The sequence below is a fragment of the Phocoena sinus genome, chromosome 7 (genome assembly GCF_008692025.1).
Source record: "Phocoena sinus isolate mPhoSin1 chromosome 7, mPhoSin1.pri, whole genome shotgun sequence".
Lineage (NCBI taxonomy): Eukaryota > Metazoa > Chordata > Mammalia > Artiodactyla > Phocoenidae > Phocoena > Phocoena sinus.
Genome location: NC_045769.1, coordinates 735678 through 755437, shown reverse-complemented (window position 1 = coordinate 755437; position 19760 = coordinate 735678). Strand labels below are relative to the sequence as shown.

At 62.9% G+C, this 19760-nt stretch overlaps 1 protein-coding gene across 1 annotated transcript; it reads left to right on the top strand.

The window, feature by feature from the left end:
- The first annotated feature begins 6544 nt into the window (after positions 1-6544).
- On the top strand, positions 6545-18774 carry AGXT (alanine--glyoxylate and serine--pyruvate aminotransferase). Its single transcript, XM_032638593.1, has 11 exons — positions 6545-7138; positions 7234-7426; positions 8744-8808; positions 8981-9081; positions 10332-10402; positions 11862-11946; positions 13599-13694; positions 14367-14436; positions 15740-15835; positions 16389-16517; positions 16783-18774. The coding sequence occupies exons 1-11, from the start codon at positions 6908-6910 to the stop codon at positions 16888-16890; spliced, it is 1245 nt and encodes a 414-aa protein (XP_032494484.1). The 5' UTR covers positions 6545-6907; the 3' UTR covers positions 16891-18774.
- The last annotated feature ends 986 nt before the right edge of the window (positions 18775-19760 follow it).

The window sequence follows — 19760 nt, the reverse complement described above, 5'->3', positions numbered from 1 at the left end:
GCCGAAGAGGCAATCCCAGTCGGGGACGTTAAGTGACCGATGAGGGCCAGGCCCCAGGAAGAAGCGGGTCCACTCAGGTCTCCCAACCTCCTCCAACAGCGTTCACCCGGCCCCCAGAAGTAACTGCGTTTAGGGCAATGGACGTTTAGGAAGCTCTCAGTGAGGGTCAGACGTGGAGGGCCGTGGGCACGAGAGTCCCAGGGGACGTGGGCCGTTTCTCATCTCTTTCCGTAAGAGCTGGGTGAGTTTCGGAGGTGGGGCAGGGCTGGCAGCCCACCGGGAGGGCTGAGCGGCCACAGGGACGGCATCCCTGTCATCAGCTGAGTGCTTGTGTAGCCAGAGAACGCCTTCCACTTTTGTGTTTGCTGAATCAGAGTTTCAGAAATCTTGGGGGTGTGAGATTGGAGAGAAGAGTGAGGGCTTGTGAAAGAGACGCCAACGAGCCCTCAGAGGAGCTGTGCCAGGCAGTGGGACCAGGGGGTGGGGGGATTGGAGTGCGGGGCTGGCACCGATGGCCAGCAGTGCCCTAGCTCTCGACACTTAACAGCCGTTGACAGCAAAACCCAAAGGTAAAGCCCCAGCGTCAGGGGTCCCCTGCTGTATTAGCTTCCTAGGACTGCTGTGACACATCCCCGCAAACTGAACTGTGTTCTCTGCTGGTTCTGGAGGCCAGACGTCCAAAGTCAAGGTGTGGGCAGGGCCGCACTCCTCTGAAGCCTCCGGAGAAGGCTCCTTCCTGCCTCTCCAGCTTCTGCTGGTGGCTGGCGATCCTTGGCGTCCCTCGGCTTGTGGCTGCGTCCCTCCGACCTCACGGCCTCTGTTGTGTGTCTGTATCTGTGTACAAACCCCCCTCTCCTTGTAAGGACACCCGTCATGGGATGGGGGCCTGCTGTGCCCAGGATGACCTTGTCTTACCTGGATCACATCTACAGAGACCTATCATAAGGTCACATTCACGGGTACCAGGGGTCAGGACCAGAACATACAGTCTGGGGGGCGCAGTGCAACCCACAACACCTGAGAGCGCTGAGATCTACGTGGAAGGGGCCTGTTCCCCTGGCACGAGTGTTGGGAAGGCGGGCTGCAGTGAAGACACGTGGAGGTGGGGCTGACCCCGCAGAGCCACACGCAGTCCTGCCCTGAGCATCAGGTCCTCGCAGACAACCCGCCTTCTGGCTTGGATTCCACGGTCGCCTCAGAGAAGACAGTGAGGCCATCCCGGCATGGGGGGAGCACTCAGCTTGGTGGAGGCCTTAAAAAAATCCCTGAGGTTCTGACTCCTGAGGCCCAGAGGAACGTGATCCGGCCCAATGGCCCTGTAGCACCTGGCATCTGTGTGCCAGGCAGCCCCGGTCTCCCTGCTCACCGTGGCCCGTGATGCCAGCGCCTCCCCGATTTGTGGTCCAGGTGGGGTGAGCAGTTGCTCAGGCCACACAGTGGAGGCCATTCCAGACGCCCTGCCCGCCGCTGCCGCCTCCAGGAAGGAGGCCAGACCCTCGTCTCTGGGCCCGACGCAGAGTCTGCTCATAGCCCCCGCGTGGGGCTCCCAGAGTCCCGAGGGTAGGGTCAGGGGACTTCTCTCTTCTGGGAACCCAGAGTGGACTCCAGGAGGGCAGTGCTGGCCGCCGCCCCGGCCCCCCGCCGCCCCCAACACTGAGGAAAACACGCCAGCCAGGCATGGGCCTGCCGACAGGTGGGGGCAACGAAGTGCTAGAGGCGGCTCCCCCAGAATCACAGAACTTCTGACTTCTGAGACCTTCCAGAGTTCAGGGGTCCTGCCCAGACTCCCGGGAGGCCACCCTCAGAGGTACCCCTACGCGCCCGTCCTCAGCTTGGAGGGTTCGGCAGGGGAGTGGGCAGTGCTTTGGGGAGATCAGAGCCTGGATGGGAGAGTCTGGGGTGCTAGACACCCCTTTGCTTCCCAGACCTCGGCGGGCAGAGTGCCCTCAGCCCTTGTGCAGCCCTGGAGGCACAGAGAGATGCGGGTGTGGGCAACGGGGGCAGCAGCAGGGGGCGGGGCTCAGATGAGCCCAGGGCCCGGGTCAGGGGCGCTGCCAGCAAAGGTGCTGGTCCAGCCCATCCAGCTGCGGGCCCTGGGCCAGCTCCCTCCCCACCGGGGACCTGTATTCACGGACCAGCCAGACAGGACAGGACCAGCCAGACAGGACAGGCCGTGCAGTCCCTGACGACAGAACAGAACGGGTCCCTGGGATCCCAAACACGCAGGGCGGGGCGACCTTTCACCTTACCTTGCAGCTTAACTGCAGCTTCCCGTTAATAGGAAAACAGTCAGAGAGGGTTCAGTGCCTGCACCGCGGCGATTCCCGGGAGGAAGCTCCAGGCATGCGCGTCCAGTCCGGCCTGAGTCTCGCCAAACTTTCCCGCAAACTCTCGTGCCCTGGGTCTCGACAACCCTCATCTCACGTTGGATTTTAAACTGACGTTAAAGTTGGTGCTAAATGTATCCTCCAACTGACAGCAAAGCCTGGATTGACTTCTGTGATGTTTGCGAGGCCAGCGTGTGTCATCTCCTTAGCTCTGTAGGTGGGACATACAAAGAGCTACTTCCTGGGTTTTGGAGTGTGAGAGGGTGGGGCACCCTGGGCGATCCTAGACCCCGGTTCTGCTGTGTTAAGAACAATGTTTTAAAAATACATATAAATAAATAACAAATAAATTAATTTTCAAAAAGCAATGTTTTAAGTCCAAACGTCAGTGGGAAATACTCAAAAGTATCTCTTTACTTCTTAGTAAACACAGCAGGCTGGTACCCAGCTGTCCCTCTGGGGCACTGGCCATGGGAGCCGGAGGGCACGTGGGATGCAGCCTGGCCAAAGCTCCCACCTCACGGGGCAGGCGCGAGCCTCCGGGGTCCTCTCTGGTTTGTCACGACTGTCACGTTATGAATGACACAGGGACCCATATGGGAAAGGGGCCGAGCCCCCCATGAGGCCCTGAGAATCACAGCACACAGAGCAGGCACCTTGAGAGCCCCAGGAACGCTTGGTTTTTCTGCGAGGGTGCTCTGCTTTTGTGGTCGACGTGTCGTTCGTCACCACGTGGCCAGGGGCTCGTCTGCCTGCTCAGCGCCTGGAGAACGGGGGTGACTTGCTGCCGCAAGTCGCCCGTCCACCCTCATCGTGGTGGAGCTGAAGCACGTGAGCCATACCTGTGGCGGCGCCCTGAGACCGCTCAGTCCTGATTCTCTGAGGCGGAGCTGGGTGGCGCCCTCCGCTGGGCTCCTGGCCCCTCGCCACAGGTAGGGGCTTCCACACCACGACCCGGTGTCCTCACCCAGGGCGCCCTGGCCACAAGGAAGCAGCATCACGCGGGACCGGGGGTGGTGGGGGAACAGCGGTTAACCACTAGTGCCCAGAGCCTGGCCCTCGTGGCACCTGCCGGGGCACAACTAAACAAACACCCAGGCACGTGATGCCACAGCAGGGGCTGCTCGCTGGGACAGGCTCCCACTGACCTTCTCCCAGCAGAGACCCACCCCACCACTCAGGTGGTGACCTGGCCGTGGCGCCTTGGGCCGGACACCCCGAGGCAAAGCTGCATTTCTCACCAGGCAGCCCTGGGGGTCCTGCCGCTCTGGCTGAGGCTGCGGGTTTCAGGCCGTCTGGGACCTGGCGGGCCGTCTGTGAAAATGTGAGCGGTGGGCCTCTGACGGCCTCCTCTGGCCCAGGATGTCAGGACAGGCTGGCTTTAGCCGTAGGTTTGAAACAGAGCATCCGTGGAGACCCCCAGCTGGTAGATAGGACGAGAAGCCCGTCGCTACCGGCACGCAAGGTCACTGTCTGCCCGGAGGGCCAAGGGGACAGAGGGCACCGCCTGCCTTCACAACACGCCTCTGGGGTGCGGCAGGTTGCAGACCCTCAGGCAAAAGCAGTCGTTTGTGCTTTTCACGTCAACCGTGGGAAGCCAGAAGTGAAATTTCAAAACCAGGCTCAGTGTGTGGCAGGCATCAGCCTGTGGGTTCCACCACTGACTGGGAGACTAAGACACTCCTGGGTCTACGGGCAGCTGGACCCAGGCAGCCCGCCGCGGGCAGGCACCAGGAGCTGGTCTGCACTGCATTCCCAGGCCCCCACGGCTGCCGGTTCAAGGCCCCGCGGAGTGGCCCCGGGTGAGCCGGCTGGTGCTTCCGGAGCTACAAGACGCAGCTTCCGGGCGACGCTGTGCTGACCTTGGCCTCAAGACCAGGAACTGCCTAGCCCACCTGGCCGGGTGGCCCTGGTCTCCAGGGCTCCGGGAGACAGAGGTCGGTTACCTGCCGCGCTGCTCGCTGGCGTCAATGGCTCACGGCTCCCAATCTGCTCTCGGACTGAGGAGACGCCTCTCTGGATTGCAACACTCCCCTCCCGGTTACGTCGACACAGGACATCTTCCTGTTTTGGAGCAAAGAACACACACCTCCCTCGTTTCCCTGGGCTGCCCCCACCCGTCCACCGGCCAGGCCGGGTCAGCCAAGCCCAGGCCCAGGCTTCTCCTGCCCCGACGTGCCACGCTGGGCACCCCTCAGGGCTGCACGAAGCGGGGTCCTGCCCGAGGCCTACACAGACAGGGCGGCCCGTGCAGCCTGTGGCGTGGCGGAAGGACGTCTGAGGGACTCCAGACAGGATGGCTCCCCGGACGGGAGGTTTGGCCACAGCTCCGAGAAAAGAGCCAGAGGAGCTGAGCAAAGAAAGGGACAAGCCTTCCAGGCAGAGGGAACAGCACGTGCAAAGGCACAGAGACATTTGTTAGACTGGAGCGAAGGCAGCAGTGTACCTGGTGGGAGGCCCCGATGATGCACTGGTCCAGGTGGTGCAGCTCTCAGGTGGGCGGAGGGCGGGCCGAGCAGGACTCGGCTCAGGGACTGAGGGAAGGAGCCCAGGGACCGTGTGGCTGCAGACAAGATGGCCAGGGCAGGAGCAGAGTCGAGGGGTCTGTCCTGCGGACCGGGTGGTCTCCCCGCTGCCAGCAGGCAGGGGACCCCCCGGGTGGGCACAGCTGTGGGGCTGGCACCCCCTCCAGCAGGAGAAGGTTCCTCAGCTGTGGCAGGTCAGCACCAGGGCTGGGCAGGGCTGACACACCTGTGACTCCAGAGGCCCAGTGCCGCACAGGTGTTACCAGGCCAGTACCGGGCCCCAGCCACCATGGCCGGGCCAGACCTGAGGCTGCTGGCCCCAGCAGGGGTCTGCACAGGCCCCCCTCACACAGGCCTCCACCTCTGTGCCCAGGTCCCTGCAGCTTCTTCTGCCTCGCAGGCCCTCACCACCCCTCCCAGCCTGGGGTGGGCCCGCCTCTCCCTTCTCCAAGGCCCAGCTCCGAAGCCCCCACGGACTTTGCCCAGCAGCCCCCCGGGGTTGTCCCCTCCTCCAGGCTCTCAGACCCCAGGTCCTCTGCCCCACCCGCCGGCCGCCGGTAGGGGCTTCTGCTTCTCTTCTTGCTGACATGGCATCAGTTGGAGCTGCCGGACTGGGTCCTGGCCCAGAGGGATCGCTTGGTAAGGAAGATGTCGGGGCATTGGGGAAAGAAGGGAAGGAAGGAGCGAGGGAGGGGGCGCCCGCTGGGCCGCCCTGTGCAGGACAGGGCCAGGCTAGCGGTGGCGTGGCAGGCCTGCCCTGGGCCAACAGGGACATGTCTGGCCCCCCTCCCCTGAGTTTCTTTCTGCCCACCACTCGGGGCCTGTCCCCTTTGCCTGTTCCTCCCAGATGGACAGGGCGCCCTGACCCAGCAGGGCTGTGAGGGTCTCCGGGTGCTCAGGCCATGCCCGTCCATCCTGGCTAAAGCTTGTGGAGTCCCTGCCACCCCAGGATGCCAGACGAACCCAGCCCAAGCAACGAGTGCTGAATGCAGGGCTCGCTGAGCTGAGGGGCAAGTCCCCACGGGGGAAGGTCGCGTGCAGTCACTTGTCGACCATGGAGGCTCCGTGCAAGCCCGGACGCCTCCCTGGTTACTGAGGCCCAGGCGTCAGATCCCTAAACACAGAACGGGAAGTCCTGGCAAGCTCCAACCCGGCCCCTTGAGAGCTGTCAGAAGCAAGAGCTACTCAGAGAGCGTCCGGTCCAGTGCCTCCCTGGCCTGGTCACCCACAACGCAGGGCTCCTTCGATGTCCCAGGACGCCAGCGCCTCTGCTGGGCTGCCACCCTGGGCTGGGCCTGGATCCTCCTGCAGGGAGTCTTGGTCGCATTTATTCGACCCACGTGCTGACTCAGAAGTTGCGGAGGCTCCCCAGTGAGCACCCCTTGGTTACGTGTGTGGAGACCAAACATCGGGGCCCTCAGGCGTAGACGGGCAGAGGAGATACTCCAAAAGGATCAAGAATGGACATGTCCTCAGTGTGTACATATGTGTGTTTATACACGTGGAGCATATATTTTCTAAAGTGAGTCTTTCCGGGAGCTAAGCCAGAATCAGCAAACTGTGGCCCTGGGCCAAATCTGGCCCACTGCTTCTTTTGTAAATAAAGTTTTATTAGCACACGGCCACACCCTTGTAACAGCCTTCTCACCACCACAGCAGGGCTGAGTAGTTTTAACACAGCCTGTAGGTCTGCCAAGTCTGAAATGTTGGCGCTCTGGTCACATAAGAAAAACGCTGGGGCCCCCTGAGCCCAGCCAGGTGTACCAGGCTGGGCATCCTTCGGGGACGGAGAGGGAGGGGTGGCTGGAGGGCAGAGGGCGGCTTGCCAAGATCTGTTTTTCACTGACTGGACTTTGTTGGCTCCTCCTCTCCCACCGAGGGTTCAACACCCCTGCTTCCAAGACTTCACGTGCAGGACAAGCATTGATAACGGCCTGGTAACAACGACACACAGCAAAAGACAGCAGGTGGAGCAGAAACCCGTCGACCAGCCTCGCCTCCTGGACGCCCCCGTGTCCTCCGGTGCCCATCGTCCAGTGCAGGGCCTGCTGGGAAATGCTCCGGGCACTGACCGCGGCCAGTGCGGCCCTGGGGCACAAGGCGGCAGGTTGGGTGAGGACCATGGCCTCCCACCCACTGCTGGTGGCTCCCCCAGAAGCCCTGAGTAAGCCCCTGTCCCTTCCCAGCCGGCTTCTGCTGGGGCCCGGCCCCTCTAACCTGACCCCCCGCGTCATGGCGGCTGGGGGCAGGCAGACAATAGGACACATGCACAAGGAGATGTTCCAGGTAGGCCACTGAGACACAGCGGTCAGTGCCCTGAGTGGCCTCCTCCCTGGGGTGGGAGTAGGGGAGGCGGTGACCTGCATGTCCACTGCCCCCAGATCATGGACGAGATCAAGCAAGGCATCCAGTACGTGTTCCAGACCCGGAACCCCCTCACGCTGGCCATCAGTGGCTCGGGGCACTGCGCACTGGAGGCCGCCCTGTTCAACCTCCTGGAGCCGGGGGACTCCTTCCTGGTCGGGGTCAACGGCATCTGGGGGCAGCGGGCCCAGGACATCGGGGAGCGCATCGGTAAGAGATGGTGTGGGTGTGGGGTGCGGCCCTTCTCTCCACCCTTCCCCAAAGGCCTCCCTCCTCTGGCACGAAGCCTGGAAGCGCCCCTCTCCAGGTACCAACATCAGGCCCTGAGCACTTACCCCCCTTGGAGACCCTTCACGCATCCCCCTGCCTGCCAGCCTGCTGTCTCCTCCAAGTGGGTGTCGGGATGCTTGAGGGGCCCCCATCCCCCTGGTCTCCCGGAGTTTGGGGAACAGCTATTTCCGGAGCCCGTGGTGGGGACAGCACTGCAGGGACTCCTCTGGTCTCAGCACGAACCCAGAGCATCCCCGCAGCTGTCTGAGGTCCCCAGGGGCCAACTCCACTCTGTCACAGGACAAGGTTTCAGAAGCTGACAGCCCCCCCTCAAAATCTCAGAAACAGCTCTGTTTCTAGAGCTGCAAAATACGGAGGTATGGACAGGGTTTCCACTTCCAGAGTAAAATTTACTAAAGGAAGAGACAGAAGTCGAAAGCCCTAGGGTGCATTGGGTTTAATGATTTACCGCGGGTTTGGAAACATCATGGAACCCCTGCCTGGTCAGCTCCGCACATGACCACACTCGGTCCAGGTTAATGGACAACCCCCGACAGCCCGAGGGCATCCTGACCCCTCACCGGGGCCCCTCCAGTGCACATGCCGGTTTTCAAGGGGAGCCCGGGTCAGGCAGGGTCCAGGACCCTGAGCGGACCTCGGCCACCCTCCTGGCCTGGGCAAGCCCTTCCCCTGCCTCCACCACACACCTCAGGCCCCTGAGGCTGGGATGGTCCTAGGGCCTCCCTGCCTCCTGCATATGACACTGGGGGCCTGCTGTGCACGGGGGTGCAGGGCTTCAAGAGACAGAGCAGGACAAGGGCCTGCCTCCCTGGAGCCCCAAGGCCCCAGAGGGGGCAAAGCCTGCTCCCGCACCCACTCAATCCTTCACCCAGTCATCCATCAAATGCATGGCCCCTCTGAAGCTACCCTCTGTTGGGAAGCACCCATCTGCTCAGCCTTGCACAGATGCTTCTCTACTTCCCATGTGGAGAGGGCTGCAAAGGACCAGGGTGCCCCGGCCTGGCTGGGCTCAGGGAAGGTGGGCTGGGGAGGGGACAGTGGAGCTGAGGGACCCGCTCTCATCCACGGCACCCCGGAACCTGGATTCACCGAGCACACTCCACCTTCCCCCTCCAGCAGCGGCTGGGGGCAGGCATGGGCGGCCCTCACAGGACCCACCTGCTCAGCCCGGCCTCTGTCCCCAGCACTGGCTCCCCCCAGCGTGCGGGGACTGCTCACCACTCACTCTGCCCCCAGGAGCCCGCGTACACCCCATGATCAAGGACCCTGGAGGCCACTTCACGCTGCAGGAGGTGGAGGAGGTATGGGGGGTGCGCCGGCCCGGGGAGGGGGCCGGTCAGCTGGTGGGGCAGGAGGGGTTGAGGGGCGTCCAGCTCCCACTGCCCAGATCTGCACTGTCCCTGGGGAGGAGGACAGACGGAGGCCCCTTCCCCGCACTGGGTCTGCCTATGGCTGTAACCTCTGTCCTCTCAGGCCCTGGCCCAGCACAAGCCCGTGCTGCTGTTCCTGACCCAGGGGGAGTCATCCAGTGGCGTGCTGCAGCCCCTCGATGGCTATGGGGAGCTCTGCCACAGGTGAGCCTGTCCCCTCAGGTGTCCGCACAGGTGAGCCTGTCCCCACAGGTGGGCCTGTCCCCTCAGGTGTCCGCACAGGTGAGCCTGTCCCCTCAGGTGAGCCTGTCCGCACAGGTGAGCCTGTCCCCTCAGGTAAGCCTGTCCCTCGGGGGAGCCTGTTCCAGGGTGGCAGTGCTGGGGGCAGAGCCAAGCACAGCTCAGACCCAGTCCGAGGACAGGGTGGGAGTGTGGTGGGCTGCTGGCCGGTCCCCCCAGCCTCTGCCGTGTGATGGTGGTGCAGGTCCTCGGGGGTCCTCCTGGCTCTGGGCCGAGGCTGGATGGACCCTCCCATCTGAGAGCAGGGTCAGGTGTCCCCCCAGCGCCACTGCCCTCCTGGCCCCATGACTAGGGAGGGCTCAAGCTGACCCTGCAGCCTTGGTGCCAGGGCCTGCCCCCCTTGCCCCGAGGTCCCAGAGCCCCAAAGCAGCACCGTCCTCCACTGCCTTCCGCCAGGTTCCCCCACGCCTGCCTGGGCTGCCCAGGGCCTTGGGTGGGGTCCCGTGGGATTCCCTCCTAGGACCAGCAGTCGTGCTCTGGACAGCTGACCACAGGATGGAAGGAGAGAAGCTCCACCGACAGGCAGGGTCACCCCGGCAGGGCTGCCATCCTCCATGGGGGCCTCGGGCCCACTGGGCACAGCCCAGCCAGGACCACCTGCCGCCTGGAGTCCTGTCCAGTGAATCAAGCTCACAGATGTCACCTGGGCTATGACTCCCATAGGTCCGCGTGGAATACTCTTTGTGCCTTTTTTAAAGAAAATGTGGAGGTGGAGGAAAGTCAGAGGTTTCAGCTCAGGCTGTTTCTGGACTCTGTCCTCCCCATGCTCTGGACTTCTGCCCTGTGGGCTGTCAGCAGAAGAGATGCAGCCTTGTGCTAGGCTGGTCCCTGGACCCCACACGGCCCTTGGGCCTGAGCTGTCAGAGCACCCAGCCCGCCCCCAGGACACAGACTGCCTGGCTGGCCTCATGAGTACCTGGGTCTGGCCACCTGGGGCCCCCAGGGTGACGCTCGCTGTGCCGGGGGCTCACCCAGGTTCAGACACAGAGCCGGTCCCGGGGGGCTGAGAGCCCCGGAGGAGGAACCCTGTGGGAGGTGGGAGGCTCCCCCTGCTTCCCCGGTGGCCCTTCTAGAGGCTCTTAAGGCCCCTCCAGAAACCCCACCCCGGGGCAGAGTCTGAAGCCCCTCCTGCTTTCTGCTGCCCCTCCCCCCAGGTACCAGTGCCTGCTGCTGGTGGACTCGGTGGCATCCCTGGGCGGGGTCCCCATCTACATGGACCAGCAGGGTAAGGGAGTGCCCCCCGCCCAGCCACCCACCGGTGGCCCGAAGCGTCAGAAGCCCTGGCTGGGAGGTGTGCTGTACCAGGGCCTGCGTGTCCGTCAGCTGCACACGGGATTAGGCGCTGGTCCCCACAAGGCGTGGGAGAGCCACCAGCTCCTCACGGGGCAGGACACGCTCCATAGACTGGCCACACCCCGTGTTCCTGCTGGGCCGTTGGGCCGGGACCGGGCGGCAGGCATTTGGAAAGGCACTCAGAGCCTTGGAGGAGGGGTGGGGGCAGCGCCAGGGCCCCTGCCAATCAGGGCGGAGACCCCCCCCCAACGCCTGTCACACGCTGGGAGCACCGCTGACATTGTCACCTGCAGGCCAGCCCGGGGAAGCCTTCCAGGCCCAGCATCTCCTCAGGGAGGAAAGCCCGGCTCCACCCTGGGTGGTGCTGCGTCCACGGCTGCCCGGCCCACTTGGCCTGGTCCGCTTCTGCCTCTGCAGAGGGCTCTGCTCTGCGGGACCCAGTGCTGAAGGGGGAGCCTTCTGGACTGACCCCAAACCACTGCTCTGAAAGGACAGGCACACAGAGGGGCCCTGGGGATGGGAGCAGGGGGGCAGTGCTGTCCCCGGGATGCCCGCCCTGGGCCTCCAGGCTGGCCGCCCCCGCCGTGGAAGGAGAAGCCGGGCAAGGAGGCTCCAGCCTGAGGCCCAGGCCGCGGAGCAACAGGGCCAGGCTCAGGACCTCTGGCCTTCACTGCCCCCACCCCCTGGCCTCCACGGGACCTTGTGGGTCAGCAGACGTCAACCTAATGTCAGCAAGGTCGCTCGTGTTGCTGCTCCTGAATGTTCATCGCTTGTGTGAACACCCCCACTTCACCCCTTTCCTCTCGGGAGAACTTTGGGTCCGCCCAGTTTTAGGCTTTAGGAATGAACCGTAAAGAACATTCCGGGTCCACCCGTCCGTGCACCTGGGCACGCAGTTGCCTCGGGTCCCCACCCTCAGGGAGTCAGAGACGGTGCAGGGCTTGGATCTGAATCCTGGTCCTTGGTCCTCCCGGCTTTGGGCTTGACCACGGCCCTCTGTTGCTGCCCCATAATTTGAAACTCCCCTCAGGCTGTGTGGGAGCCCGGGGGACGGGCACTGCAAGATGTGAAGGAAAAACCCGTTTGCTGCTCCACCCTCCGCCACCCCCCCACTCTCGCCCAGCGCTTGACCCCAGACGTGTGGGTTTTCCACACCAGGCAGATGCTAACGGGTGCCCTCGTTAGCTCAGCCCACCTGCAATAGCATCGGACCCCACAGGGTAAGGGTCTAGTCCTCCAACACTGTCCCTCCCATTTCCGACACCAGGTGCATGGTGGGTCCCAGGTTCCCGCAACTTCTGCTGGACTCTCAGGACCTGGGCTGGGCAGCCCCCGTGACCCCACCCCCACGCGGGGTTCGGCCCCTGAGCATACGCCTCTCCCCTCCACAGGCATCGATGTCTTATACTCGGGCTCCCAGAAGGTCCTGAACGCCCCTGCAGGCACCTCGCTCATCTCCTTCAGCGACAAGGCCAAGTGCGTGTGCCCCGCCCCCAGCCAGGGCTGGGTGGGCAGCAAGGCCAGGTGGCCCCGAGGAGGGAGGGACAGAGCAAGGGAAGGGACGGCTCCTTGGGCCGTGCTCTGCAATGCTCCCCCCAGCCTGGACAGGTGCCCGCCCTGGACAGGTGAGCCCTGGCTCAGCATCCAGGAGCAGATGCGGGAGCTGCTCCCCGGGCTAGGCACAGGCCCCCTTCACCCGCTGCAGCTTCAACACCCCCCATGTCCCCGCTGTCCAGACCCTGAACCAGGCCTGGGTGAGCTGGGGGAGGGGATTGAGGACCGGCCCCAGCAGGCCGTTACCGTGAGCTGCACCCAGGTGATGGAACAGAGAGGATGTGAGGTGAGATCTGGAGGTCTTTGTGGGTGTGCGCAGTCTGAGAGGCCTGGAGGCAGGTCAACGAGGCATCTGGGTCTAAGTCCGGAGGTCAGACCGCGGCGCCGGTCTGTTCACGTCCACCTGGAGCTGTTGGAGAACGCCTGTATTTAACGGTTCAAGGTCAGCCAGCATCGCCTGGGACCCAAGAGCAGAGGAGCCCACGCGGGTGCAGGGGTTGGGGAGACCAGGGGGAAGGAAAGGAGAGAACAGGACGGGCCGGGTGGGGAGGAGAGGGCTGCCAGGGCAGCCTGGGTTTACCTGGCCCGGGGATGCAGCTCTTCCCAGGCTGCCCCAGAGGCCCCTCCGGCAGACCCCAGCTTCACAGTTTCTTCCCCAAGGCTGCACTTCTTCTAGGCAAGGTGAGGCCTCATCTTTAGACCCCCAGCCTCAGTGTCCTCTCTGTCACTTTCTTACGGGTGTACTATTTTTATTTTAATTACGTTTAAATTTCACCATTAAACACTGAGCGTAAGTATATGCTGACCCGATGTTCAGATTTTTGAAACAAAGATAAATGGACGGGTAAGGGAAGTGAGCAATAAATGTACCATGTAGCAAACAATTAGAGAAAATCTCAGGGGTGACCTAATTCTGTGCCTTTATCCATTAGGTGTACATTTAGCATAGGGACCAGCCAGGTAACCGGAGGACTGAACAGAGAGGCCCTTGACCTCAGACCTGAGACAAACCAAGGATTCTGCCCGTGTATAAAAACCACTGAGTTCGGAGGAGCAGTAGTAAACAAGGATAGGTATTAAGGAATGGAGCCCCACCAGCTGCGATTGTGGGGCCAGCCTGCAGTGAACGGGGCTCCCGCCAGCTGCGATTGTGGGGCCAGCCTGCAGTGAACGGGGCTGCCTGGAGCCTGGAAATGTTGCAGCTCAAGTCCGGGCCTGTAGGTTAGAACAGCAGTCTGGAGACTCCACGGGTAGTGCATTCTTCAAATTTTCCGGGTTTTCCAACAAGTTCCCAGGACGCTTTCCTCATACAGGATCCCCTCTGCCGTTCTTACGTGTTTGAACTCACCATGTAGCAGACCCTCTGGTCCCCCTTTCTCTGACCTGAGCAATGAGTTGGGGTGACTCCATGGGAATCAGCCCGGCCCGAGTGACAGGCGCACACCCTCGAGGCAGAGGCACAGTTGGGCCCCAGGGGCCTGAATACAGACACGGGGGTCCTGGGGGCCCCACCCATCTGGCTCACTTCTGAGCAAGGGGGGGCTGGGGGCATTCAGGCTGATTCTCCTCCCCAGAAATAAGATCTACACTCGGAAGACCAAGCCCTTCTCCTTCTACCTGGACATCAAGTGGCTGGCCAACTTCTGGGGCTGTGACGACAAACCCAGGATGTGAGAGAGGGGGCGGGGCTGGAAAGGGGGTGGGTGGGGAGGGGGAGGGAAGTGCTAAGGGATGGGAGCCTCCACCCTCATGCCCTCACACCCCAGCTGGAGCCCTGGGATTCACCAGTGCCAGGCCTTCAATGCCCCCAACGGGGTCCCCCCCATTCCTCCCAGGCCCCCCAGTCATGGTCCCCACCCCGCTTTCCATGGGCCCTCTCCTCCCAGAAGTCCCAGCGCATCTGCAGGCACTTTGGACCTGGCCTGACACATCTTCCCAATCCTGGGCCTTGCTTTACCCATCTCTCAGAGGGAGGGGGGGCAGGGGGGCTCTGTGTGAGGTGGCTTTGACCCTAACCCGAGGCCCCTTATGTGACACACGTAGATAGGGACACCAGGAACTGCGCCCTATGCAGCGGGCCCAGTGGGGCACTGGGGCCACAGGTGGGAGCCAGCGCCTGGTCTCCAGCCCAGTCAGCCTCTCCCCACAGCCCGGCCAGTGCCCTGCTCTGAGCCAGGCTCTCCCCACATCTGGCTGCAGGTCTGTAGCCCCCAAGCTGGACCGTGCTCCCCTGGGTGGGGGCCGACCCGTCGTCAGAGAGCCTGGGCCAGCTGGGGCTGGGAGAGACACAGTCACTGCCCTGGCCCCGCCCAGTGACCTGGCCACGCCCTCCTGTCTTCCAGATACCATCACACCACCCCTGTCGTCAGCTTGTACAGCCTGAGAGAGAGCCTGGCCCATCTAGCAGAGCAGGTGAGCGGAGGGGTAGCTGAGCAGCGTGGAGCTGGGACCCGGCAGGTGCTGAGGCTGGCGAACCGCTGGGCGGCCCCCACCGCCCCGAGATTCCCTCAAGCTGACTGGGGGCAGGGGGTGAGAGGGATGCTAAGACTCGGAGAACTGCTGGTTGGTTTGCTGAGGGGCCCGCAGGAAGGAAGAGGTGCTGGGGGCCTTGCTGGAGAGTAGCCCTGAGTGCGGAGGGGGATAGGCTCTGGGCAGGCATGGGGGGGGGCGGGGGGTGGTGAGCCGGCTGCCAGCTGAGGGTAGAGGCCCCGGAGGACAGAGCCCTGAGGGCAGATGCGGCGACAGGGCAGGTGTGGACCCCCTTCCAGGCGGGCCTGGCTGAGCAGAGGGCCCAGGTGGGAGGAAGAGAGGGCGGGCGGCCAAGAAGTGGAGCCAGAGGGCGGGAGGGGCAGTGAGACCACCGTCAGGAGGCTTGGCTGTGCCCTCGGCCACTACCCGCTCCAGGGTGTGGGCAGGAGCCACGTGGGGACAGCTGGGTGTGACCACGACCAGGGTGGTGCCTTGGCCCAGTGCAAGGTCCACACTCTCGGGACCCAGGAGGCCAAGTCTGGCCCAGGCCAGGAAACACAGCCCCAGGACGGCCCCCAGGGGCCCTGCCAGCTGCCGGTCCAGAGGCCGGGAGAGACCTGGGCCAAGGCCTGCCTCCAGCGAGGCTGCAGTGCTGCACTGGCCACGTCTGCCCCCTGCGTCCACTCACGTCGCCACCGGCCCGGGGCTGGGCTAGACTCGAGGTGTCCCATGGGCTGGGTGGTCACCTATGCAGCCGAGAGAGAGGCCGGGAGCTGACACTTGCGGGGCAGGGGACTGGGCCACGGCTGTGAGCTGTGCCGGCAGGAGAGGCTGGACCCCTGTGGAGTAGGGACTGTGGGCTCAGTGGCTGGGAGGGCAGGAGGCAGCGTGCAGCCCAGAAGCCTTTCTGCCCCCGGCCAGCCCCCCACCTCTGGCCAGGTCGTCCCCACCCCTCCCAGGGGCCTGGAGGATCCAACAACCGGCTGGGCCGCCACGTCCCCCTCCCAGACCCAGACTATTTCCACCTCCCTGAGGTAGCCCAGGCCCGGCCCCTGGGGCAGAGTCAGGGCCCTGAACCTGTGGCTCCAGGGGGCTCCCGAGGCGCTCAGGGTCCAGGCCAGGAGAGGAGCCCCTCCCCCGGCCAAAGTTGCCCCCCCCCGTGGATGCCAGCCAGTTTCTCCCTCTCTGCCCACCGAGGAGGGCCCCCAGCCCGCCCTGCCCACCCCACTGCCCTCTCCCCACCCAGGGCCTGGAGAAGAGCTGGCAGCAGCACCGCGAGGCCTCAGAGTACCTGCACGGGCGCCTGCAGGGGCTGGGCCTGCAGCTCTTCGTGAAGGATCCGGTGAGGAGGGCGGGGGCAGAGGGCATCACATGGCAGTGGGGGGAGGGCGAGCTCCTGTCCAGCCCCCTTTATGGATATGCAGTTCTGGTGGGGCAGGGGCGGTCCTGGGGTCCCCGTCATTGTCACGCTTTCCCGGCCTCCAGATCTCAGGACATTTAGTTGGATGCCTCCACCTCCCCCAGAGCCTCTCTGTCTGGAGTAGTTATGGGTGCTCCCTGAGCTGGAGGACGCCCATCGGCCTCCAGAACGCCAGCCAGACACCATCCTGGAGGGGCTGGGGGTAGGGGGTCAGCTGATAAGCCAGCGTGTGGCCTGTTAGAGAACAGACACACAGAGGGGTCCCTGGAGGCTGGAAGCCCCGCCCTGAGCACCAGCCAGTAGGCGTGGCTCCTGGGGCGGTGGTGACCTCGCTCTCCTGGGGCCCCTTCTCCGTCCCCCACATGCACCCCTGCCCGTCCCTTTGGAGCCTGCGGCCAGGGCTGGCCAGGCCAGGCCAGGGCAGGTGGAGCTGGCTGTGATGGCATGAGGTGGCTGAGCCCGGCCTGTCCTGCAGGCGATCCGTCTGCCCACCGTCACCACCGTGGCCGCACCTGCGGGCTACGACTGGAGAGACCTTGTCAGCTACGTCATGGACCACTTCAGCATCGAGATCACGGGCGGCCTCGGGCCCTCGGTGGGGAAGGTGAGGGGGGCCTTCTGTGCTGAGTGTACCACATGCAGGCCGAGGTCAGCGGTCGTCTGCGGACCCGGGACAGCAGGGCATCAGGAAGGGAGCACCTTCTCTGAACCCCAGGGGCTGTACAGGGAGTGACCTAGGCCGCGTGTACCCTCCCGCCCACTTCCTCCCGCACAGGGGGACACCAGCTGGCTCTGCCCTGACCTCAGGCACAGCCAGGCAGGGCCGCAGACAGAGGCTGACATCTGCGCCCGCCCCGCCCCCGCCCTAGGTGCTGCGGATTGGCCTGCTGGGCTGTAACGCCTCCCGGGAGAACGTGGACCGAGTGATTGGGGCCCTGCAGGAGGCCCTGCAGCGCTGCCCCCGGAACAAGCTGTGACCCGGCTGCCTGTCCCATGCTCACGCAGTGACTGGGGGTGGGGGCCCAGGGGCAAACAGACTCTGCCAGGGGGACAGGCCCCGGGGACAGGACAGCTGCTGACCCAGCCCGGGTCAAGGGGGGAGGGGCAGGGCCGGGCAGCTGCCCCGCCCCCAGGGGCCCGACCCCTCCGAGTGGAGCTTCCTGGATGTGGGCTGTTTGGACCCTCAGCGCCTCCCCAGCGAGCGGCCGTCCCCGTAGGTCACTGGCCTGTGAACGTTCGATAAAGACGCCACTGGTCATCTGTCCTCACTCTGTGGGGCCGGGCTGTGGAGGAGTCTGGCAGGAAGGCCCCCCGCTCCCTGACTGCACCTCTGTGGCGGGCCTCCCCAGGGCTGGAGGATGGGGTGTGTGGCCGTCAGCTGGGCCGGGCGCCCTGACACTGCACACCCTGGGCCCAGACCTTGAGCCTGCACAACACATCCTCACGTACGACCTCCACGGAAGGCCCGCAGGGTCGCGGGACTAGGGCACCAAGATGTCCAAGGGTAAACAGCCAGGACTCGAGCCCTGAAGACTCAAGGGCACACCACAGGCACGCAAGCCACTGCAGGCGCGGAGCGTCTGGGAGTTCGCAGCCCTGGGGCCACTCTGCCCTCGAATGTGCAGCGAGGGCGGCCCCCAGCCCCCAGCCCCTCCCCCTCCTCTGCCTGGCTCCCCCTGACCCCTGTCCCTTCGCTCCTGCCCCTCACTGGTTTCTGCCTATGCCAGGCTCCCTCGCCTCTCCTTCCTGGGAAGGGTCAGGCCAGGCCAGAGCAGCGTGTGCTGCGGCCACAGCCACGTCCACACTTCCAGGTCCTCACGCAGGACCTCCAGGATGCAGGCCACTTCTCCCTCTGGCTGAGATGGACACCCACACCCCATGCAGCCCTGTGTCTTTGTGCAGGGCTGGGGCTGGCCTGGCTCCACCCTGTTGCTCACCCAGCTGGGCGCCGGACACAGCTCTGTGCACTGGGGTGGGGCTCTGAGCAGACCCGAGGCCTGCTGCCCCGTGGTACTCACAGCCACTGGGAGAGATGGCACTGATAGGGTGACCCAGACACTGTCACGGGGTAGCTGTGATCAGCACAGGAGCTGAGAGGCCAGAGGGTCTGAAATCCCACTTTTAAAGTCCTATTTGCTCATGTGTTTCTTTTATGGTCTGTGCTGTTTGGATCCTCCCTAGGAAACCTCTGCCTACCTTGAGGTCCTGAAGACCTGTTCCCATGTTTTCCTCTAGAAAACAGGTTTTATGCTGAGGTTTATGACCCACCTCACGTTGACTTTGTGCGTGGAGGCAAGAAGGGGGCAAGGTGCATTTTTATCCAGACTGATACCCAGTCTTTCCCATGTTTGTTAAATAGCGCTTCCTTCGCATCTAGTTGACACGGCCCCTTTGCCAGCTGACCATAGGTGCAGGCCTCCTTCTGCCTCTGTTCCCGTTCGTTGCTCGATTTATCCGCCCTTATGTCCACACCACACTGTCTTAAGTACATCAGCTTTATAGAGAGTTTTGAAATCACGTAGTGTGCGTCCTCCAGTTTCATTCTCCCTTTTAAAGATTGTATTTCCTATCCTAGAGCTTCTGAATTTGCATATAAATTTTAGTCATCTTATCTATTTCCTCAGAATAGCTTACTGGAATTTTGGTGGGAATTGCACTAAATCTATATATCAAGTTAAGGACAATGGAAACTATTAAAATATTACAAATTCTTGTTCGTGAACATTAATTTAGGTCTTTTAAAATTAAACTTAGCCGTGTTTCCAGTTTTCAGTGTAGAGGTCTTACACATCTTTTATCTGATGTATTCCTAGGTGTTTGGGGTTTTGTTTTATATATAAATTTATTTATTTTTGGCGGCATTGGGTCCTCGTTGCTGCGCGTGGGCTTTCCCCAGCTGTGGTGAGGGGGCCACTCCTCATCGTGGTGCGGTGGCCTCTCCTGTTGCGGAGCACAGGCTCTGGGTGAGCAGGCTTCATGTCTTGGGGCTCGTGGGCTCAGTTGCTCCACGGCATGTGGGACCTTCCCGGACCAGGGCTCGAACCCGTGTCCCCTGCGTTGGCAGGAGGACTCAAGCACTGCACCACCAGGGAAGCCCCGTGTTTGGTATTTTTGATGCTACTGTAAATGGTTTTTTGTTTTTTGTTTTTTTTTCCGGTACGCGGGCCTCTCACTGTTGTGGCCTCTCCCGTTGCGGAGCACAGGCTCCGGACGTGCAGGCCCAGCGGCCATGGCTCATGGGCACAGCCGCTCTGCGACATGTGGGATCTTCCCGGACCAGGGCACGAGCCCATGTCCCCTGCATCGGCAGGCGGACTCTCAACCACTGCGCCACCAGGGAAGCCCTGTAAATGGTATTTTTAAAATTTCATTTCCAATAGTGATTCTTAATATATAGATTTATAGCTAACTCTTCTCTATAAGCAAACCTAGTAGTTTCTTTGTAGATTCCTTGCGAATTTCTATGCAATCAAGTCGTCTATGAATAACAACATTTTCACTCCTTCTTTTCCAGTGTTCATATCTTTTCATCATTTTCTCCTGCCTCGTTGCACAGGTGAGGACCCTGTACCAGGTGGCTCCCGCTGGGCAGCTCAGAGCACACGGTCCGCTGGGGTCTCGCGGGCAGGGCCTCGTTCTCTGCCAGGGCTGCACATCATGGCAGACACTGTGCGGAGCAGTGGGGCTGTAGATGACGTGGTCCCGCTCCGCCACCTCCACGACCACGTTAGGGTTTCCGGAGATGCCCTGCGCTGCCCACTCTCCCTGGGTCCCACCAGCACCTGCACCTGCACCTCCTGGGCTCTGACCCCACTCGGAACCCACAGCCTTCCGAGTCACTTGCCCT